The sequence below is a fragment of the Saimiri boliviensis genome, chromosome 4 (genome assembly GCF_048565385.1).
Source record: "Saimiri boliviensis isolate mSaiBol1 chromosome 4, mSaiBol1.pri, whole genome shotgun sequence".
NCBI classification, from domain to species: domain Eukaryota; kingdom Metazoa; phylum Chordata; class Mammalia; order Primates; family Cebidae; genus Saimiri; species Saimiri boliviensis.
The window spans coordinates 60866757-60890946 of record NC_133452.1 but is presented as its reverse complement, the minus strand read 5'-3'; the positions used below and the strand labels follow the sequence as shown (position 1 = coordinate 60890946).

Genomic DNA, 24190 nt, shown 5'->3' with positions numbered 1-24190 from the left:
TGGAGTATAGTGGTGTGATCTTGGCTCACTACAACCTCCGCTTCCCAGGCTCAAGCCGTTCGCCTACCTCTGCCTTCTAAAGTGCTGGGATTATAGGTGTGAGCCACGGTGCCCGGCCCCTACTTCCCTTTCTATCCACAAATTAATATCAGGACTCCGCTGTCTTTCTTACTTCAGAAAACTGCTTAGATTATAGCTGTTTGAAAGGACCCATTGAACTTGTGTCTAGAGAGACAGCTAATATTGTAGGGTACTATTATTCCACCTAATGCCTTAGAGAGTTGTGTGTTATTTGACGTCATGTATTACTCTGAACCTGAAAATGGCCCAGAGACATCTATTGCTGTGCGTTTTTCCTCCTTTGTCTTGATGTGAAGGGATTACTCTTAGTGGCCCTCATATATATAATGCTTTGTTAATCCTTAGGGAAAGACGTAGCACCTGGTTATATTATGAGCCCACACACCGTTTGCATTAGCAAATGAAAAACCTGACCAAAGGGAAAGGGCTGGAAACTTCAGGAGGCCCAGGTTAAAGGGTTCCAGAAAGTTTAGGGAGAGAATCCAAGGGCTAACCCTGCCAACTCAGATTTAACCAAGGAGGTAGTTATGAGGTCAGGGGTCCTACATCCTCAGGCATGCCCTTAGAATCACTGATGGTTAATATGGGGGGACCAGTGAGCCCTGGAGCACAGGGACACGTGCTGGTTCAAGAGTGGGCTCTCCTTCTCTCTCTCCACCATATTCTGACCTCTTCTTAGACCCTTCCATCTCCTCCAGCCACAAGCAGGGTCTAAAAGAACTGTTTCATATGTTTTTTTAGCCCTTGAGGCACCCAGTTACAGGAATTTTCTATTTCTACCGTGTTCAGCTTTTATTGTCTCCTTTGTGACTATCCTTACCAGTTAAAACTATTCCTTCTGCCCTTTGGGTGATAGATATTACACTACTGATGCTGATATTTTTAGTTTCTTAAGTGCTTTGAAGTTTACCTAGCATGTACCTGAAGTAGATTAGAGCCTAGTACATATTGGTACTAAAATACTGCATTTCTGTTATGGCCTTTAGAGAAACTATGATTTTATCTCATGTGCATTCAATCTGCTTCATTCATCAGTTTAGGGGTAGTGCTAATATTAACTTAAACATTGGGAACATCCCAGATTTTAAGTTAAAATACCCGGGTATCTGAGTGTCTCAGTGGATGCTTTTTCAGAAAACTGCAATCAGTACCTAATTTTTTAGTTACTGGAAATGTCCTTTCTTTATTTGATCATTTTTTTGTGGACTTTTGAACTTTCTGATACTCATCTCTGTGTAATTAGCACCCAGAAGTGTTGTGGAATAAATGGTTGATTCAGTCAGCATTTTGTAGTGTCATTATATTGGTCATCAGCCACTTTTGCATCCTGTGGTTAGAAAAAAAATCTTGCAAAACCAGTATGGTGAAATACTTCATATGCAGATGAGGTTATAGGTTAGAGAAGGCAGTTCCTCAGGAGGCTCCTCATTAGAGCTAAATTTCAGTGGGTTGTGGAGGGGACAGAAGGTACTATTAGCCCAAGTCATTTTATAGAATTGACTGTGTTGTGCTCTTTATTTCTTTGTTTCATTTGCAGTACTAAACATGAGATATTCTGTTGTGTAGCATTTATTTACTTTCTCTGCCTCTTTTACTGGTAACACCTTGATTTTCAGTGACTATTAGGATAATTAATATTGACACTTGGAAGATAGCCTGCTTCCAAATGCATGCAGACTTGTCTGTTTTATAAATACGAGCCCAAACTTTTTCCTTCCATAGCTGAAAAATGTATCTCCACTCCTTCCAATCTTTCCAGGGTGTGGGCCTGTGCGTAGAGCTGTGTGACTGTGCCCACACATTGGCATATATTTCAGAGCTACCAAAAAGAAATCAGTTGCTCTTGAAATAACAAAAAGAAATGGTTTTTCTGAGCCATAATATCTGAAGAGCTAGAAACAGTTGTGTTTGTATGTGTGACGCTAAAGCCAGTAAATTTCATGTGAAGGAAGGGATTGTAAACTAAGAACAGAAAAGCAGTTTTCCTGGATTTCAGATGTCAAACTCTCAAGCTGTTTAACTCACCCACTGCGCACCTCCACATCCATCCCTGTCATGTGCTTGCATTGTCACTGATTTGTTTCTGCAGGTTTTGATGCCGGAAGACAAATAATAAAATAGTAGGCATATGTAACCTTAAAGCAGTTTTCTACAAGAGTTTTTGATTGAGGTTAAACAGAAGCATCCTGATCATGTCAGTTGGCAGGCAAAAGGCTTCATATTTTAAGATTCACATAGTTTTAGAGTAAGCTCATCTTTTCTGGCTCAATAATAAACTAATTACATGTTTTAAATAGTATAGAGCCGAGTCCCTGTTTCAGATTAAGCCTCATAATAGCAAGGATCAGGCACTAACAGACATTTGCTTGATGTTTCTGGCTTGAGGATTCATAACATGGTGCCAGCTGTTTTAGGGCCTGAATAGGCCTGCAGGGACAGCCAGGTAATCCTGGCTTGATGTAGTCACAGGCTAATTCTCCCTGATCACAGAAGCCTCCAGACGTGCCACCAAGAAAAGCCTGAATATGTAGAAGTTCAGCTTATGGCTATAATAATATTTGGGCATTCCCCAAAATAGTGAACCCAGTTCAGCTTAGGACATGACAGTAGTGTCTCTTTGGTGCCTGAGAAAAAGTATCATTTCTAAAAAATCAGTTTTAGCAGATGAGCAGATCTGACTCCAATAAGGCTTGCTTCTCATGCTTATCATTTTTCCACCTTTTCCATCCCTTTCATTAACCTAGAGACCACGTTCTGTTGAGCCACATAGATTTTGTAGTCTTTAAAGCTTCTTATTCCTGGTAACTTGTTAGTGGTGCATGCCTCCTTGGGCAGTTTGGTGACTTCAGAAGGAAATACACAGTGCAGTGGTGAAAGCTTCACATTTGAAATTAGCCTCAGGCTTGATTTCTAGCACTACTGCCTAGTAGATAAGTTGCTTAACCTTTCTGCACCTCAGTTTCCTCCTGATAGGCTTGTGAAAATAAAATGAGATCCGATTTATCAAGCACTGAGCATTGGCCCTGGTAGGCGCCACATACATGAATTTGCTTCAGACTGCAGGTGAAGTAGACTTGATTTCAGATTTCTCTCGTTACCTAGGTGCTTGCGTAGAGGAGACGTTAGAATCGGGATGTGTTATCTGTGGTTTTGAGTGTGCCTCTCAGGACTCTGAGTCAACTGAATTACCAAGTAATGGGGGCCCCATGGCATCCCATAACAGGTGGAGTGCCAGCTCCTCACCCTGGATGGACCTCAAGCACCTGCTAAGGCCTTGGTTCACCAAGTAGCACACATCCTATCAGTTTGCCCTTCTTTCCATCTCTTATGCTAGAGACCCTAAAGCCTACTTGTCAGTATATATTTTCAGGTTTTTGGAAATTGGGTTGTATAATTGAAGTATGATGGGACTTGTCACCCTGAAACAACCTAGATGTTACTTCACATTTTATCTTCATTCATGTAGGACATTCATTGGTCTCATGTTTTATCACATCTCATGTTAAAGTATAATTCAGGTCTGTTTCGTGGCTCCTGCCTCTTTCCCACTAATTCAGTGCTTAAACAAATACTATTTTTTTAGCACTTACTATGTACCATGACCTCTGCCAGGTGCTAAAGCTATAACAAGACATAGTATCTGGTTTAAAGAGCCACACACACCCTGCATTTTATCTTTGCTCTTGGTGTGGTGATCCAGGCATTGGTACTAGTGCTGTCTTTCTGGGTGGTGTTTTACACCTTAAGGCCAGGTGATCTGAGTCTGTCTCTGCTCTGTTGACACTTTCGAGCTGATTGGATTCAGGTGTGGCCCTGTGCCTCTTTGGTCCTCAGTGTCTGCAACTGTGAAGTTGGGGCTGCCTGTTTCATAGCATGAGGGTTTCCTGGCCCTCTCCATGTTCCGCAGCTATCACTATTTTTACTGAGCTTCCTGCCCTGATTGCTAGTCAGATGTCATGAAAGTTACGCTAAACTCTCGGATGTGATCCTGAGTTTTGGATGCGTGTTCCCTATGCCCTTTTATTCTATTTCCACACACAGTAAGTTTTCAGACCGGAAAAACGTGCAGCCTTATTTTGTTTAATCTAAGTGAATAGTAATAAAACTATTTCTGTTCCACTTCATGGCTTTTATAACTTCATGGCTGTTAACTCTTTGAGGCAAGCATTTTGTGTGGCTAATTTGAGCATGGTCTTAAAAGAGAATTTCAGTAGCATATGTTTGCTGAGCACCTTGTGGGAAGGGGAAACACATTCAATAACATCACAGGAGAAGCTTGGAGAAAGAGAACAGGGGCATCCAAAGGCTGCAGCTTTAACCTACTTTCTCGGACTGTCATTCTGTTGACCTCAGGCCTTTAGGTACTTCCTCAGTCTGTGGGGAGAGGGACCAGGGGCTGGAAATGGGAGAGTTTTTGGGAAGGGGCAGGATGCTGCAGGGAGTGGGTGTGGGCAGAGGTTGCAAGACTGCCAGGGTTCTCTGTGTGCCGGAAGTGCAGGTTTGGCTGTGAGGAATGGAATGTTCCCTCTTGCCCTCCAAGAGCAGAAACAGCTGTGAAAGAGCTTGAAAAGAAGATTACAAAAAGAAAAAAATAAAAATAAAAAAATGAATATGAAAATAAAATCCACCCTAGAAAACCCAACAGTGCTGTGTGCAGAGTATAGTCGTAGTCATCTTTTTCTTGGTATTTAAGAGAACTTTCTTCTTATCTAGGATTTCTTTTTCAGTTGGAGGCAGGATAAATTGTGTACCCAGCCCTTCCTCCCCTTGGGAAAGCCTCACGGTCTCATTTTGTTTGGATAGAAAATCGATTCACTATTCTGATCACCAGATGATGATGATTTTATTCTTATGAGGGACCAGAACCTGTCACTTGCTTGCTGCTTGAAAACTTAAAACAAATGTTAGTTTCCAAAGGCCATCTCTGTGGGTAGAGGATTATTGTCAGCAATTTAACGGGAAATCTTGTTTCTAACTGGAAACTTAATTATTCAGCCAAGTTCCCAACAATATTTACTTTAGAGCATAGTCTTTTTTTTTTTTTAAGTCTCTTCATAGTTTAAACTTTTAAGTTTTAGACAAGAGTAGAGTGGAGCTAGATTTATATCAGGTTGTTTGTACAATCTTTTACATGAAAGTTTATGTTTTCTTCTCAATCTGAAAGATTTGGTTTTGGCCATTATAGCTGGTATTTTATATGAAATAATAACTCTATGTGATCTCAGATGTGTTTTTATGCTATCATACTGTCTATATCTGCTTTTGAACAACATTTTAGTCCCAAAGTAGATTAAATCTAGCAGAAAAGAGTAGGCCGCTAACAACTAGATTCTAGCAATATCTAAGAAAATTATAGAGATCATTTAGTGTTCCAGTCCATCCTGCTTCAGCTATATCAATTCCTAAGTTTTGTGAAAGTCCACATGCCTTTTTTCTGTCCATGCCTATGCATGCTGGGTGGAGAAGCATCACAGAGCAGAATCAAGTGACTGTCCCCAAGGCAGGGTAAGGTCAAGGATCTTCCCCTCACCTCTTAATTTTCAAAAGAAAAGCAGCTCTGGACCTCAGTTACCTTAAAAAAAAAATTGCCACAGCTCTTATTCTGCAGGTAAAATCACAGCTTTAATCTCTCATCCCAATTCTTCCCCTTATATCTACTCAATGCTGGAAACTTGGACTTAAAGGACATTGCTGTGCTATGTTACCAGATCTAAGGAGACTGGAATCAGATCCTCAGTTAATGGAAATATAAGGGGGGAAGTCCAATGGTTCTTGGCCCTAACTGCACGTTAGAATAATCTGGGGAGCTTTAAAAATGTGCCTGTACCCAGGCCTTACACCATCTATTGAATCAAAATCTCTCAGAGTGGGATGTGAATGTTTAAAGTCTCCCCAGTTGATTCTAATGGGCAGGCAGGGTGAAGAACTACTACTGAAGGGAAATTGAGGGCCTCTTCCAGATAATTGCCTTTGAAAGAGCAATTATCACCAAAGGTGCCCACCTGGGCCTGCTCTTGAAACTCTGTTTGCAGTACTCTCCTGTGGCACACAGACCTCTGGGTCTCCCTATGACTTGTGGTTCCATTGGGCTGTTCACACAACCATTGTCATCTGTGGTTCAGCAGATATGTGTGTTAGAATTCAGATATTTGGCAACCTCGTTCTAAATAATCAGTGCCCACAAGTGAAGCAGTGAGACCCACTTGAAATGCTGGTCCTGTACACAAAGTGGGTGATCACTATATTTGAAAGACAGTCCTTTCCAGTCCTTTCCCTTGAAATTCCTTGTAAGGACCAGGAGATGCCTGCAGTCTGCCTGGTGGGAAGTAGTGGGCCTGGCTTTGGAGTGAACCATACCTCATTTTGCTGCTCTCTAGACAGCCCTCCTCCCATCACACCCCACCTCAAAAAAGAGAGATCGAGGAGGGGTTATCTTTAAAGAAAAAAAAAAAGCAGGAGCTTTTAAGAGTTAAATTACAGAATTCCGTTTTTATTTTTAAAGTGAGCAGACTTCTTGTTGCTGTTGCTGAGAAAGATAAATTGATACCACATGTTGCTTCCAGACAAAAACCTCTCTGTGTTCAAGGGGAAGCACATGCAGCTGGTGTCTGGGTGAGTGGACAGTCTCCACAAGGTAAACATGGTTTGGAAGGGCTGAAGCGGACATAGGGTACAGCATTTAAGAAATTACGAGTTACTTCTGACTGGCACAGCACCTTTGAAATAATTTTTAAAAGTTTGAAATCCTTTCCTGGAAGGGGCCGCCCTGGAACCTTTTGGCTTAAAGCATGCGATGCTCGGAAAACAGTAAGTTAACATTTATGATGTCACTGCTTCCGTGTGGGATCTAACAGAGTTGGAGCTGCTTTTGTGCTTGGCACTTCGCTGAGTAGTTTGCATGCAGAGCTTTATTTAATCTTCCCAAGGATCCAAGAGATAGTGAAAGAATGTTTTTATCCACATTTTACCAAAGGGGCAACCTAGGTTAAGTAGCTGGCCCAAGGTCACAGGCAAGTGCCAGAGCCAGCACTCCAGCACTGTCCTGGCTGACATCGAAGCCTGTGGTCTTTTTCAGCATCATGCTACCTTTCTCCACTGGCCACCTTACACTGCATGTGGGAATTAACCACTTTGTAAATTATTGGTGGAATACTTTTCATTTCAGGAAGCTTCTCTCTGACAGTCTAATCTGTTTGGGGTCCATCTGTCTTCACAACCAGTTGGCATGTTTGTAGAGACAATGGACACTTTAGCATTAGCAATAATTGTATCTTGCAATAGAAAATGGTCTTCATTATAACAAGGTGCAGTCATCTTTATACTGATTTCTTCAAGGTGGACCAAGCAAAGGAATCTCTAAGCAGCAGGACTGTGAAATGTGAATTCCATCATGCTGCCTCCTTCACATACCTACTGCACCTGCCTCCTGGAAGGGTTATGCCACTGATTGCCAGTTCTGTAACTGATTAACTACACCTAATGGGTTTCTGCCCCAGTGCAGGGCTTGCTTCAGTGTAAATAGTTTTGTAAAAGAGAAGATGGACATTCTTAGCACTGCTGTCTCTTGAGGCATGTTGTGATAGAGTTGTTTCAAGGGTTCTTTAAATCTTTAGACCCACATTGGGGACAAGCTGGTATATTTGTTCCTTAAGCTATAGTTTTTTCCTAGAAAGGCTTCTTTCTTGTAATTTCTTCAAAATTTCGATTTGTAAGTACTGGAATTAAATCACATGATTTGGGGTTGGGGTGGGGGTCACAGTAGCTTCTTAGTCTCTTTAGTGAATAACTGTGACAATGGTCTGAGCTCTAGCTGTAGGTGTCTTAGTTATTATGTACCTTACTATCTTAGCCTAAGGAAGGCACATCCCTAGTTCTTTAGCCAGTTACCATTGGCCTACCTCAAAGGGTATAGCAAAATGTGTAGTTAGAAGTGGTTAGAAAAATCATTCTCATTCTGTGAAGCCATTCCTTTTTTATCTTCAGCTCCCAATCCGAAAACTAATGTAAAATCTTAGAAATTTAGACTATTTGGTAAGGTGATACATGAGTTAGTGAAAAAGCATAGAATATTTGTAATGATAGTTTTTCCTGGGATTGAGGTGGCAAGAGGGACATTTGAAATCTTACAGAAATCACATCACCATTAATTTTTGATAGCAGGGAAGAAGTGGGAAACATTGGAGTTTTGATATTTTACCTGGCATCTATTTACCTTTCCTGCTTTACCAGCATTTAAGTAGAGAAGTGAGTATAGTTGAGCCTTGAACAACGCAGGTTTGTATTGCACAGGGCCACTTATGCAGAGCTCTTTTTTAACCAAACAAAACATTCCTGGGATGTGAAACCCACATGTGGGGCTGGGAGAGTTGGCTCTTTCAAGTTTCTTCTGCAGCTGACTGTGGAGTAGAGTATGCACAGGTTTAGTTATATGCAGATGGTCCTGGAACCATTCCCTGCATATACCAAGGGATAACTATAATTAAAATCATGTCCTGTGAGGAAAGCAGTACAATGCATTTCCGGCATCTGACTTTGAGGGGTGAATGGGCATTTGAACTAGAAATGGACAAATGAGCCATATTTGCTGGCCTTTGTCAACACCCTATCTTCAGATTATGGATTTTGTCAGTGGAAGGCTGGCCACCCTGTATGAATAGAAGGCTGCTGAGATTGGGGACTATAAGGATGATGGTGGCACAGTTTTTGCTTGTGTTGACTTAGTAATGTAACTGGAAAAACCTGTCTGAACTATCTGTAGGTAATAGGCTCCAGGGAATGCATTCTGTCACTAAGAAACCTCTAAACTGAGAGTCAAGCAAAGATTGGCCATTGAAGCTTACCATCTATTTAATAAGTTGGGCTTTGTTTCAGAATCTAAGAGTAGTTAATATTGGAACATTTCTTTGATTTTTTTTTGGTGTATTTTTTTGAGACAGAGTCTCGCTCTGTCGCCCAGCCCATAGTGCAGTGGCGCCATCTCAGCTCAGTGTAACCTCCGCTTCCCAGGTTCAAGTGATTATCCTGCCTCAGACTCCCAAGTAGCTGGGGTTTCAGCATGTTGACCAGGCTGGACTTGAACTCCTGACCTCAGGTAATCAACCCACCTTGGCCTCCCAAAGTGCCCCGATAACAGGCATGAGCCAGTGCACTTGGCCAACATTGGTCTGTATGATAACCATGGTTGTCCTTAGAATGAATGCATCATAGCCAGTTTACTAAAGAAAGACAAGTAAGTGTTATAGAATAAGCTCATACTATGAGGTTTGCTCTTCTGAAAGACTTTTTTGTTGTTGTTTTTGGGTTTTTAGTTTTTGTTTTTTTTAAGACAGGTTCTTACTCTGTCACCGAGGCTGGAGTACAGTGGTGCAATCACAGCTCGCTGCAGGCATAGCCTCCTGGGCACAAGTGGTCCTCCCACCTCAGCCTCCCCGGTAGCTGTGACTACAGGTACATGCCACCACACCCGGCTAATTTTTGTGTTTTTTGTAGAGACAGGGTTTTGCCATGTTGCCCAGGCTGGTCTTGAACTCCTGAGCTCGAGTGATCCATCTGCCTCAGCCTCCCAAAGTGCTGGTTGTGCTTTTGTATTCTTCTTTTCTTAAATGTTAGATTCTTTACATATCTCTTTAACTGTTATCCCAAATAGATTAAATGGTGACTTCTGCATAATTTGGTAAGAGTCCTTTGAAGGGTTGTAGAAAAAGCAGTGTTACTTTTGGCTCTTGTGGACACTAGCTGTGGGACCTTGCATTAAGTCTTCATATATAAAATTCGGTTACTGATAAACTAATTCTTGCAGGTTTATTATGAGGATTAGAGACAATGAACCTAAAACCTCTGGCTCAGTAACTGATAGTGCTGTAATCTGGTAGGCTCTCATTTCTTCATCCTTGCAATTAGGGACCTGGGTGGATGGGCAGGCAGTCTCCATGGTCCTTCCCCACTCCACACCCTGTGGTTATGGCCCTGGATGTGGGTGTCCCAACCCCTTACCACATGCTCTTATAGAAGCTTAATATCTGTGTCCAGATTTTAACCATGTATATAGTTTTTACTTTTATAAAGCCATACACATACATTGTTGGAGGTTAGAATTGTAGTCATAGATAGCCATCAGAAAATTTATGTGGTACATTTTGCAGTTCTATAAAATGTTTCACCGTTTTTCTCAGTTGAGTTGGAACTGGTGAAGCTAAAATACATTTTAAATTACTGTTCCCTAAATGGTTTTTAAAGGGGGGATAGCTGAATACTTGATTGGTCGTTCAAGCTAATTCTGGATGTTGGTGTGATCTCCTTCCAGAATCTTAACACAGAGGGGGCTGGCCAGAGTGGGAGTACTTATGGTAGGTGTCCACATTTCCACATAGCCTCAGGACCTCCCTAGAAACCGGATTTTGTTTCTATTTAAGATATCTAGTTACCTGAGTGCTCAATTGTAGATTTGCCCGTACTTGCTTTCTTTCTGAACCCTGCAGAGTCCATGTTGAGAGTATGCTTCATACCTATTACACAGAGAAATTGTTTTACTGTTCAAAGAAGTGTAGTGTCTGAACCATTAGTAGAGATACCATTATTCTTTTTAAAAACCATAAAAGTAAAAGGAATCGGGATATATAGTCTCCTGGGCAACATTTGCTTCATCAGATACTCAGCATGTTGCTTATGTTCTTCTCTCAAATTCAGTTGTAGAAATGCCAACTTACGACCCATGATTGCTAATGCTTATTGCCCATCCTGAACTACAGGCCTGTCCTACATGGGAAACAGAGTATTTTGGGTTATTTACTTATGGTAAAATCCTGCTGACATTCTGTGTTTTAAAAACATTCTGGGCCGGGCGCAGTGGTTCCTATCTATAATCCCAGCACTTTGGGAGACTGAGGCTGGTGGATCACTTGAGGTCAGGAGTTTGAGACCAGCCTGGACAACATGGTGAAACCCTGTCTCTAGTAAAAATACAAAAATTAGGCAGGCGTGGTGGTGTGCGCCTGCAATCCCAGCTACTTTGGAGGCTAAGGCAGGAGGAATCACTTGAACTCAGGAGGCAGAGGTTGCAGTGAACCGAGATCAGGCCATTGCACTCCAGCCTGGGCAACAGAGCAAGACAAGACTCCATCTCGGGCCGGTGGGGGGACCCTTCTGGTAGAACACATGTATCTGTATCTTCTACATAAATACAGTTGGTGATTGCCAGTTTAAACTAATATATAACTTTTAGATTTGTTCATATTTAATATATAGCACCAGATAATATCTTTTATCTTTAATTTGCAAATAAAAACTCATTTGGCCTGCAGGTACTGTTCTGGATGTGTAGCATACAGATTGATCAGCTCTTCCCTTTTACTGCACGAGGCATTTTACAGATTAGAATGAGCCTGCTGCGGGCCATGAGCTCTGTCCACCGTGGACTCTGTTTTATAACAGCAGTAAGAACACCCTGACTTCATAGCGTGACTGGCTTCTGAAGTGTATTGTCATGTGTCATTCTTACATCATCCCTGTCAGAGATGGTTTGGATATGATTATAGCCATAACGAAGGTGGGGAATTGCAGTTGTTGCAGACAAATTAGATTTGTTCAGGGTCACATGGTTGGTCAGTGGCAGAGATAGGACTGAATCTGGGTCATCACTGTCAACTGGGTGTATCTGCCAAGCCAGGAAGAGAATTCTTACAAGATGGGTGCAGTCATTAGAGTTTTGAGGATATTTTGCCCTACCTTTTAAGTAAATCTTTTAGGATACTTTTAAATTTACAGAAAAGTTGCAGAGATAGTACAGAGTTTCCATATACCCAATATCAGGTTTCCCTGTGGTTAACATCTTATAGTATGGAACATTTGTCACAACTCATGAATCAATATGGATATATTGACTTAAGTTCATAGTTTCTTTCATTTTTACTTTTGTTTTTTTGTTCCAGGATTCCATCCAGGATGTCATATTACCTTTAGCCGTCATGTCTCCCTAGGCTCTTCTTGGCTGTGACAGTTTTGAGAAGTACTGAATAGGCATTTTATAAATGTCCCTTAATTGAAATTTATCTGATGTCTTTCTCATGCTTATGCTTGAGTTATGGGCTTTGGAAGGCAGACCACAGAAAGTGCCATTCTCATCTTGTCATATCAAGAGTACATATTTTCAGCTCATCTTATCCTTGTAGATACTGACCTCAGTCACCTGACTTAGTGCTTCAGTTTCTCCACTGTAAAGTTGCTCTTTTCCTTCCTTTCATACTGTACTCTTTCTAAGGAAGTTACTATGCTCAGCCCACACTAACTTAACAGGCGAATATCTATATAAATTATTTGAATTCTTCTAAATGGGATACTTGCCTCCTTCTTTAATCAAGCTGGCGAATCCTGCTCTACAATTCTAATGTCTGAAAGAGTTGCATGGTAAGGTGTGAAATCTGGCAGGATGAGATGGAGTCATAGAAAGGTTAGGTTAATTCATAGAAGTAGTTAAGAAAAGGTGGATGCTATGCCTCTATACTAGTGGAGGAAGGGACCATAAGAAAATAAAGTAGCCCCCCACCAAGTGATTTATTACCCTTAGAGAGCCAGTGAAGTTCGTTGCAGAGGACAGAGGAGTATGGTAGTAAATTCCAAGTGTGAACTTCAGTATAGACATTATAATTATGGAAAGGCGAGTAAACCTAGGAAGGGGAGAACTACTATCAATGAGCTTGTATTCCAAGCATCTCTTGGACATGACATCATTTCTCACCCCCCTAGATACAGAAACTGCCATTTAACATGTCATTTTATTCCCAAAGACGGTCATGCAGATATCTGTCTTTTTGAATTAGGTTGGGTTTTGTTTAACCTTTGAAATTGAGGCAGCTTTTAAAAAATGAAGAGTTGGCCAGGTGTGGTGGCTCATACCTGTAATCCTAGCACTTTGGGAGGCTGAGGTGGGAGGATCTGTTGAGTTCAGGAGTTTGAGACCAGCCTGGGTAATGTGGAAAACCCCGTCTGTACAAAGAATACAAAAATTAACTGGGTGTCGTGGCATGCGATTGGTCTGTTACAGACACCTCAGGATCGCTTCAGCCCAGGAGGCTGAGGCTGGAGGAGCGCTTTAGCCCAGGAGGTTAAGGCTGCACCACTGCATTCCAGCATGGGCAGCAGAGTGAGACCCTGTCTCATAATAAAATAAAAAATAAATGAGGAGTTTGGTTTACTGTATCTTCTGGGTACTCGATTTTGGACCATTCTGGTTCATACTCTGTATTTTCTCTTCTTCCTGCAGAACTCCATCCGGCACAACCTGTCACTGCATAGTCGATTCATGCGAGTCCAGAATGAGGGGACTGGCAAGAGCTCTTGGTGGATCATCAACCCTGATGGGGGGAAGAGCGGAAAGGCCCCCCGGCGGCGAGCAGTCTCCATGGACAACAGCAACAAGTATACCAAGAGCCGTGGCCGCGCAGCCAAGAAGAAGGCAGCCCTGCAGACAGCCCCCGAATCAGCTGACGACAGTCCCTCCCAGCTCTCCAAGTGGCCTGGCAGCCCCACGTCACGCAGCAGTGATGAGCTGGATGCGTGGACGGACTTCCGTTCACGCACCAATTCCAACGCCAGCACAGTCAGTGGTCGCCTGTCGCCGATCATGGCAAGCACAGAGTTGGATGAAGTCCAGGACGACGATGCGCCTCTCTCGCCCATGCTCTACAGCAGCTCAGCCAGCCTGTCACCTTCAGTAAGCAAGCCATGCACAGTGGAACTGCCGCGGCTGACTGATATGACAGGCACCATGAATCTGAATGATGGGCTGACTGAAAACCTCATGGACGACCTGCTGGATAACATCACGCTCCCGCCATCCCAGCCATCGCCCAATGGGGGGCTCATGCAGCGGAGCTCTAGCTTCCCGTACACCACCAAGGGCTCAGGCCTGGGCTCCCCAACCAGCTCCTTTAACAGCACGGTGTTTGGACCTTCATCTCTGAACTCCTTGCGTCAGTCTCCCATGCAGACCATCCAAGAGAACAAACCAGCTACCTTCTCTTCCATGTCACACTATGGTAACCAGACACTCCAAGACCTGCTCACTTCGGACTCACTTAGCCACAGCGATGTCATGATGACACAGTCGGACCCCTTGATGTCTCAGGCCAGCACCGCTGTGTCTGCCCAGAATTCCCGCCGGAACGTGATGCTTCGCAACGACCCGATGATGTCCTTTGCTGCCCAGCCTAACCAGGGAAGTTTGGTCAATCAGAACTTGCTCCACCACCAGCACCAAACCCAGGGCGCTCTTGGTGGCAGCCGTGCCTTGTCGAATTCTGTCAGCAACATGGGCTTGAGTGAGTCCAGCAGCCTTGGGTCAGCCAAACACCAGCAGCAGTCTCCTGTCAGCCAGTCTATGCAAACCCTCTCGGACTCTCTCTCAGGCTCCTCCTTGTACTCAACTAGTGTGAACCTGCCCGTCATGGGCCATGAGAAGTTCCCCAGCGACTTGGACCTGGACATGTTCAATGGGAGCTTGGAATGTGACATGGAGTCCATTATCCGTAGTGAACTCATGGATGCTGATGGGTTGGATTTTAACTTTGATTCCCTCATCTCCACACAGAATGTTGTTGGTTTGAACGTGGGGAACTTCACTGGTGCTAAGCAGGCCTCATCTCAGAGCTGGGTGCCAGGCTGAAGGATCACTGAGGAAGGGGAAGTGGGCAAAGCAGGTCAGTGCCCAATGCTATGACATAAAAATAACAATATGGGGATGAGGGGGGATCCCTGAGGGAGACTGTCTTCTCTTTACTTTGAACTTTATTCAACACTGAGAACCATGGAGCAGTGGTACACATAGCATGGCTCCCAGCCAGTTCCATCTCAAGAGTTTTACCCACAAACCAAACAGGGCTGTCAGGTGCCCCTCCCCGCAGTTTGCTGATGATTCAGAAATTTACTGCTAGTGAAAAGAACACACACACAGTGAGAGATCACATTCTTTTTTTGCATCCGGTTGTTCTAACTGACCTGTGACACAGGTTGCGCTACTCGAAGGGTGAATGAGAATAGAAGAGAAGGAGAGACATGGGAAGCTTGGGTCATACTTCGGTGTTAAGGATCCCAGCGAAAGGGCTTTCCTAGAAAGACCTCTGGTCCATCACTGCCTTTTGTCAATCTTCAGTGTTACAGTTTCTTCATCTTTTTTTCCTAGTAAAGTAATGATTTGCAGGTACTTCTAATTTACCTGCAGAGTATGTATTCTAGACTCTTTGATATGTGAGTATTTCTAACAGAAGCAAAATCCATTAATTATTCTTCATCTTAGTACTAAGCATCTATATTGGCTGGCACTCAAGAGCTAAGCCTTTAATAAAGTAAGAGGCCAGGCACAGTGTCTCATGCCTATAATCCAAAACTATGGGAGACTGAAGCAAGAATTGCTTGAGGCCATGAGTCAAGAGACCAGCATGGGCAACATAGCAAGACTCTGTCTCTACAGAAAATTTAAAAACTTAGCTGGGCGTGGTGGCACACACTTGTAGCACCAGCTTCTCAGGAGAATCCCTTGAGCCCAGGAGTTTGAGGCTGCAGTGAGCTGTGGTCGTGCCACTGCACTCCATCCTGGGTGGTAGAGCAAGAACCTATCTCTTAAGAGAAAACAAAAGGCAAAAAAATTAAGTAAAAAACACAAGTGTTTGTCTGAGGGAGAACTTACTCGGGTGCTTCTGCTTGCTCCCCAAACTATAAATGATGTCAGCAGTTTTCATACATAGAGTGATGCAGGTTGTGAATGGTGATACAAATTTTTTTAAATTGTGGCATTTTAATGTTCTTGGAACCACAAAGATCAGGCAGTGTAATGTGGTAAGAAAAGCATTTGATTGAAATCAGGAATTGAGGTTCAGGCCCACTTCCACCACTTTCATGCTACCACTTAGGTCTCTGAGTCTCAATTTCCAGTTTTGTAAAATGAGGATAATAGCCCTTATTACTTCACAGGGTTATTACAAGAATCAAATGCGCTAAAGCATGTGAAAGTGCTTTGAAAACTGCAGTGGGCTGAAATATGTACCATGCAGCTGGGTGTACTGACAGATGGGCAGGCAGGTAGCCCAGAGAGGTTAAGTAGTTTGCCCAAGGTTACAGAGCTAGATGCATTTATTAAATGGCTTGAACCTCCATAGTATTCTTCCTTATCTCTCTAGCTGGTTAAAAAAAAGGGAGGTGGGGGAAGTTCTCTGAACTGGAATCAAAGTGGCAGATGATAGACAAGCTTTCCCTAAAAACCGTCCTCCTCAAGAAGTGAGATGAACACTGGGATTTTCTGCCAACAGGTTTGCACCCCTAGCCACCCCGATGTTAACAGGTTCTGCCCAGCCCTTTTGTTCTGTTTTGTTTTAGTCTCAGCAAGCTACTTGCAGGCTTCTTTAAGTGGTGTAAAAAAAGCAAGGGAATTCAAAGCCATAAAAACTTGAGCCTTGTTTAACCCTCTGCCATGATGAAGGACTTACAAGGGTCTCCTATGGTGAGCTTACTCCAGCTCATGGGTAGTTGCTGAAAGGGAAATGTTAAGAATGTTGTGATGCTAAAGCCTCTCAACTTTCTCAGGCATAAGGGATCCTTGATGGAACTCAGGTATCTGATTTCAGTCATTTGGTAGCCCTTGAGATGGCGAAAAGACTGTAATGGAAGCTAAGTAGGGTGACAGTACTTCCATGCCTGCCAGTTCAGTGACATACCAGAACCTGGGCTGGTGGAGATTTGACTTTAGAAATGTAGATATTTGGCCTTTACAAGACTATTTTGTTTTCCTTTAAGGAGAAGATTATGAAAGATTTGTCCTTAGACTTTAGATATTTGAGTTTTAAAAGAATAAATGGTTTGTCTTCCTTTAAAAATAGGCTTTTAAAGATACAAGTTAGTTTTAATTTGGGTGTAATTGTGAGGAGACCACTTTACAGTTCATTGGGAAAAAATGTGTTCAGAAGAAAATGTATCAGTTTTTGTCTTAATTTTTCAAATGTTGGTTTCCCTTTTGTTGAATAGCAGATCTTTTTCGTATAAGTGTAATTCTAAAGGATTGTACAAAAAATTATTAAGGGAAATTTAAATCCTTAGATGTTTAAACTTTATCTGGTGAGCTATGATTATTGATGATAATAAATTACCATATTGCGTATAACACATTTCATTACTATAGCCTACTAGAGCCTTAGGGTTGTCGTTGCCTGAGAATATTTTGGGGGAGTTTGTTTTGAGAAGCTAAAAATGAAATGTCACCAAATTTTCCTGAAAGTAGATAGCTCAGTATGACCACAGATCATTTAAAGAACCGTCCAAAGAACAGTGGGGCTGTGAGGGGATCTGGTTTAGGATTTCCATTTTAGCCTTGGATTCCATTGTTCCCTTTAGCAGCCAGGAGCACATGCAACCTGAGGTGTATTTTTTACTTTTAAAGTTAACTGTGACTGTCACTTCATTGAGGACTCTCCTAAATTCACAGAATGGGGCTGAGGTCAGACTCTGACACTTCACTTCTCTCCAGCTTCCCAGAGTTGCTCTCTAGTAACTTTCTTGGTTTGACGACGACTTAGTGTTTCTCCAGACTGACTTCCTGGCTTGCTCAGAGAAGGTCATGTGATGCTGAATCTGAGCCTTCTCGTGTTAATGGACAGTTTGCTCGGTTGACAGGCAGTCTTGCTGAGGAGCTGTGGCAAGATGCTTCTCTAGAGCACTGGGTGTTTCACACATGTCATTCATTTTAGACCATGTGTAGAATCCTTTGACCCTTAGATCTATCTTGAAAAGAAAAAAGTAGCCGTACTTTTTTGGAGGGCTGGCTGCTGGGTTGTGAAGGGCATTGTCTTCTCTCAGGTGTTCATAAGGCTTGGTGCACATGCTTACAGTTGGTGCCAGAGAGATGGCCAGGAGCTGGTGTGGTGGCTGTAAGCTCAAACTTCCAGTCAGCCCTCTTGAGTTTGACATGTGTCCTCTCTGAGGGAAAGCAGCTTCAGTCTCACCTTACATTTGATGTCAGAGATGCCTGCATTCACAGACTCTTTCATTCATCATCTTTTTTTTTTTTTTTTTTTTTTTTTTACATTTGGAGGCACCGTTAGAGAGCAGCCAAGCAGCCCAATATTTAGCTTCAGTACTTTATGGTAAAGATTGGGAAACATCCACCAGCAAAGGCCCAGATGGAAAGAGGAGGGATAGTTCTCTTCTTGTCTCGGCCACTGGCCACATCACTCAGTCTCTTAGAACATTAGGTTTCTCATTTGTCAAAAGAAGACGGCCTCATCAAGTTTTAAACATGCCTAGTATGTATCATTTTAAACTTGAACCCTAACATCTTGTCTGTAAAATGGACCTGGTGAGGTGCTATGTTATGATATGGAACTAGAAAGAAAGAAATAGTGGTGTACTAGTATGGAATCAGCAGGCTGCAGTATTGGAGGCCATTTAGAATTTATACATAGGCTACTTCCCAAAAGGAGTAAATCTTTGATGCTTGTTTGACTGATGTTTAAATGCTATGATTCTAGTATGTGTTTAAAATTTATGTTGGAGATAGGACTAATTCTAACCAAATACAGGTAATACAGACTATATTGTGTTTTTTATTGATGTAGATATTTCTGTTTTAGGGAATGTGACATCGGATAAATATGAATCTGTTGTGAATTACATGGAGAATCTTCTCTGTTATTTGTACTTGTGACTGTAGTCTTTGGTTATTGTATGCTAGTCTGAAGAATTCTGCATCTGCAAGGATCTTTAGTCTTACCTTCTTAAGAAAAGCTGAAAGTCTGAACTGTCATTCAGGGAGAGAATGTTGGGATCTTTTTAGTGTCAATAAGCACAAGAGAAAACTGATGCGGCCATAAAAAGGGGTTTTCTTTGCAGAGGCTGGTACGCTCACTACATACACTATTTTTTCCTGGAGAGCAGTGACATTTAGCGTGAAGGCTACTCTTCCTGCGCCTGTTGGTTTTATAAAATGCACCTATGTTCACCTCCGGCCAGCCTGCTAAGCATGGAGACAGAGACTGAGTGCTCCTTCTTGAAGCAGTTACATTTATAAACAGCTTTCTGGAAGATCTCTTCTGTCCAGAGAGCTCAGGTAGAACATAAATAAACAGGGCGAAAATCACCAGAATTACTGCTTGTAACTTACAGTGTTCATAATGCTTAGCAGCATCTTCTAAACAAGATTTTCTATCCTTAGAGTTTTCCCCCAGGGGCCCCCTGTGCTTCTCACAGACTTACCTTTCTATATGCAAATGAGAGAAGGGAGGCTTGTGGGATTCTACTTCTTTGCCATTGCTGGAGAGATTGCCTCCTAGAGGTCCTCTGTGACCTTGGGCCAAGTGGAGAATGTTTGCGGACTGCTTTCTCTTCCTTGGCTTAGAAACATATATTCACTGAACTTTCATCCCAAGATGGAGATTCTCTATCTTGCAAGAGTCACCACCTGCTTCACCCTGGGTTTCTTGATGTGTTCATTGAATTTCAAAGTATTGCTTTCCCAATCCTTCAAATTGTTTTGAAGTTTAAAGTTTCAGAAACTAAAATGAATTTAAAATTTGTTTTGCAAATTAGTATTTAGAGATCCTGTAAGTCAATGTTTCTCAAAATGTTTCTTGGAATACTAGATCCTTAAGATACTCATAGGTGTGAAATGGAAAATGGATTCTTTGGTCAAATAAGTTTAAGAAATATCATGTTAAACAAAGATAAATTAGAATATTTCCAACAGAACTTCTCAGAACCTTAAAATTTAATACACATTGTGAACCTTCTAGGGTAGAATACGTTATGCAGTGTTTCCTAAATGTGTTTGATATCTTGAATCAAACCCTTTTTCTTCAAGAAACCATAGAACCAGTGTTCTAAGGAACCCCCTTAAGAAATCCTGTCCTAGAGTTTTGCTGAAAGGAGTCAGCACCCTCCTTGGAGACTAGGGGTTTTCTTTGCCCTTTTGCTCCCTTTCTTGCTGAGTTTTTTGTATGCCTTCTCAGATATCTAGTGTTTCTTAGCTATATCCTTGCATGGGCTAGCTGCCTGGCAAAATGGTAGAGCTGTGTTGCTAGAAGTGCTCAAGAAAGGCCTGAAATCATTAGGCACAGTTCATCTATTATCCGCTGGGCACAAGGGACAGAAGTGGGTAAAAAGGATCCCTCTCTTAAAGCATGCATGGCCTGGTGGGGAAAGCGGTGGCAGTGGTGATGACAGTTTGTTGTAGAGTCAAAGACTGCCTCACTCACAAGGTTGGAGCAAAGGAGCATGAGGTATAGCAGCCTGATGGGCCTGGTTTTCTGGGACAACCCTGCATTCAGGGGTTCTAGTCCATTGTCACGTGGTCTGTTCCACAAAAACATAGACGCAACGGCTTCAGGAGCTCCATACTAACAGGTCATAGTTCAGGCTGAATCCAGATGCTGGTTTCTTTTAAAAGTTCTCCAGAGCACTTTATGTTTGATTTCTAGAGCTGGTAAGTTCATCATTGTTGAGCAGAAGCTGCCCACTTCAGCACACGGTCCCTGGGGCTCTGCTCTGAGGGAGCTGTGGATTAAAAAAACCTCCCCTGCAGCCCACTCCAAGTTAAGTGAGATCCTGTGGGATGGCAGAGGAGCTGTGGGACTGTAGCAGAAGGCCGCCTTTTTCATGGCTGTGTGTCCCAGAGTCAAGTCACTCATCTCTCTCAGTTTCAGTTTGCTTATGTATAAAATGAGATTAAAATTAAAAGTTGCCTCACAGAGTTCCAAGAAGGACTAGTTCTAATATGGGCTAACATCTTTTGGTACCTTTTTAAAAATGTTATTTAATGTTTATTGTGATTTAGAACAGCTCCAGAGGTTAATAGTGGAAGTAGGAAGCAGCCTCGTCAGTCTTAAACTAGGGGCAGAAAGAGTAACTGCTTTCCAATGAACTAGACTCAGCTGGGTTTCTTTTTTCATTAGAACATGATCACGATTACCTTTTGGTGTGAAAACTTTGATTTCCAGAGTCAATGTCCCTTAGAAGTCCTTCTTACCAGTTTGGGTGTACCCACTAGAGAGGCTGTTCTTTTCTACTAGCAAACGGAACTAATGCTACAGATGGTGTGAGGAGATCTGTGTGTGGTACCCAAAGTGCTCCATTAGCATCTTTAAAGGATTGTCTGAGAAGTCCCAGCTGTCTGGCTTCAGCTCTGCTTAACGTGGGTGCCCATTGGTGTCCACAGGGGCTAGCAGCAAGCCCCACTGAAGGAGATGACTCACCCTCCTCTTTTCAGCTGCCTCAGAGCCTCAAGCCTGAGCCTCTCCTGCTATTGAGAGGAACCTGGCAATACCATCTTTGCCTTCCCACTGCCACTCAGAGAGCTCCTAAGCCACTCAGAGAGATAAAGAGCCATTGCAGCCCCTCCTGGGGCTGTCTGGGAGCAGAAAAACTGCCACATAATAGCATGGTGCTGGCAGTAGTCTGGCCTTGGGTGTCCCCAAAGCTGGTGGTTTATCTCTTACTGGTTACTGTGATATAATTTTGGGGTTCGGAAAAGACGGTCACTGTACCCTTAACATTTCTTCCAGCTCTTAAATTGAGTGAAAACCCAGAAAAAGAAAATAGCCTGTTCTTCTCTAGGTGCTTCTAAATAAGCAGCAGCCAGGCCTGGGACTAAAATACACCACCCTGTGGAGCCACTGGACACTGGGATGCAGGTCTTTTGTTTCTTTCTTGCTCCGTGATAGATGTGGACCTTAGTTTGTAATTTTAGGTTGACTTTGTTTTTAATAACCTACTTTTTGCTAAAATCCATAGCATTCATTATTAAAGAATAGGATCACTTAGTCATGAAGTCTCAGAGGGTAATTCCAGTGTTTCTGAAGGCTAAAACTGTAATTGACAGTCTTGATTTGATTGAAGGTTTGGATGTCAGTGTGTCTCCTCTCTCTTCCTCCCTCCCTCCCTCTCCCTCCCTTCCCTCTTCTTTTCCCTCTTTCTCTCTGATGAAAAAAGTCTGAGCCATAAGGTTGTGGGCTTTTTTTTTTTTTAGCATGTTTTTTTCTGTGTGGAGTGTTTAACTTGATTCCTCAGGGGAAATCAGTGACCAAGAAGAGAAGGCCAGAGGTAGGAGTCCAGGAGTTCTGAGGTCTTAATTTCCACTAGGCCTTTATTAGTGTGTATGCCACTATAATTAATTGGAGCTTTCATTGGTCAATTGTATGTTCAAAAAAGTTCAGACAGCAATACAGCCCGACATAGTTATAAGTAATCAGAAAGTATCTTGACTGATAGACTGTTAGAAGATGGCCCTAATGTTTACCTGAAAATGCTGCCTGCCCACCGAGTAACTCAAGCCGAAGCACTCCCTGCTCTGCCTGCCAGGTTCTATAGACTCAGAGTGCCCTGCTGGCCGAGAGGCAGCCCCAGCTAGCACTTACACTGCAGTGCAAGTGCAGGCCACGCAGTAAGAAGAGTGCCACTGGGCCACACACACACACATCCCCCTCACTACTGGAATCTGCACGCCTGGCCAGATGACCAGCCTCAGGACGCTTGTTTCTCTCGGTCGTGGAGCCACCGTGGAGTCCCCCCTCTTGGTTTCCTTCCTCTGTTGCACTGGTGTGATGGTGGTTTCTTGGCCACCATCTGTGTCACCTGCCTGTTCTGGTTATACCTTACAGGTGGTTTGGACTATTTGTAGAACTCAACGAGCTGATTCTGTTTCCAGTTTCAGAATCACTTGGAAAAATTAGATTGTCTCTCAAAATCCTATGTATCTAAAGCAGGAAAAGAGGACTTTAAAGACACTCCCTTCAGTACTTGGTAGCTAAACCCTGAGATGGGCTGGCAATTACACCTGCACTTGGACCCACCCTCGGGGGATCTAGGGCATCCCAACCTGCACACTTCTATTATGCATCCCTGCCCCGCCCCCCACATACACACACCCCGGTAAATGCTGTTGAAGAGTCATACAGGATAGGGTCACACCCAGCAAACATAAACATTGTGATATGCAGGTCATGGTTGATGGCTCTAAACATTTCCTCCTGTACTACAGTTCCCTATTGTGTTTAAATGGTGAATCACTTTACTGACAGCAACTTGAGACTTAGGGTAGCAAGACTTTCAATTTGGAGGCTGGTGATAAGGATATGTATGGTGGGATGTACAGAAAGGATGGAAGAAGATAAACTTTTTATTAAATACTTGAGAATTAGTGGAATGTTAAAATTGTGCCTTGTATTGATTTCATCTGTAAGAAATAGGAGTTTTAGAAATTTAATGATTGAAAACCATCCTTTTCAGAAAAAGTATTCCAAATCCTAGGTCATATCCCATACGCAGTAGGTTCTGCCTGGACTCAGACTAACTCTTGGCAAATACGAGTAGGTCATGGAAGCAGTTGCAATGAAGGATGCTAAGTGTTTGAGTTGGCAAAGAGGAAGAGAGTGTTCTTTCAGGAGGATGATTCTTTGATTGATTTAGCCAACATTCATTGTGCATCCATTTAGTACTTTTTTTTTTTTTTTTTTTAAACAGAGTATCGCTCAGTCACCCAGGCTGGAGTGCAGTGGCACGATCTTGGCTCACTGCAACCTCAGCCTCCCAGTAGCTGGGGTTACGGGTGCTCGCCACCACACCCAACTAATTTGAATTTTTGGTAGAGACAGGGTTTCACCATGTTGGCCAGGCTGGTCTCGAACCCCTGATCTCAAATGATTCACCTGCCTTGGCCTCCCAAAGTACTGGAATTATAGGCATGAGCCACCGCCCCGGCCCATTTAGTGCTTTCAATTTACCAGGTTACTTGGGCCATCAAGAAAATTGTTTCTTTCACTAGAATATGTGCCACATGAGGGCAGATATCATGTCTAAGACAGAGCTTTTAAAATAGTAGGTGCTCCATAAGTGTTTGATTTGATTTGAAGACTTTCCTCTGCTTTCAAGGAGTTCAGCATGTTGGGAGCTCAAAGTCCCTGAAAAAGTTGCCATTTCAGGCACACTGTGATTAGGTACCAGGTGAGTGGCATAGGAGTCCAGTCAAGGATAGTGTAGGGAAGGTGGGGCTGGAGGAGCCATCTGAACAGGTGAGTGATTCACATGGGTAGTAAGAATTGCTGTCCAGACAAAGTGTCTTTGAACCTGACCCATCAGA

General features: G+C 42.8%; 1 protein-coding gene across 2 annotated transcripts in view; it reads left to right on the top strand.

The window, feature by feature from the left end:
• FOXO3 (forkhead box O3) overlaps nt 1-24190 on the top strand; it is a 125633-nt gene that overhangs the window by 90863 nt on the left and 10580 nt on the right. For both annotated transcript variants that reach the window (XM_074397634.1, XM_074397635.1), the window contains exon 2: nt 13340-14774. In XM_074397634.1, coding sequence (XP_074253735.1) covers nt 13340-14740 — 1401 coding nt within the window. In that variant the 3' untranslated portion in view covers nt 14741-14774. The remainder of the gene's footprint in view (nt 1-13339; nt 14775-24190) is intronic.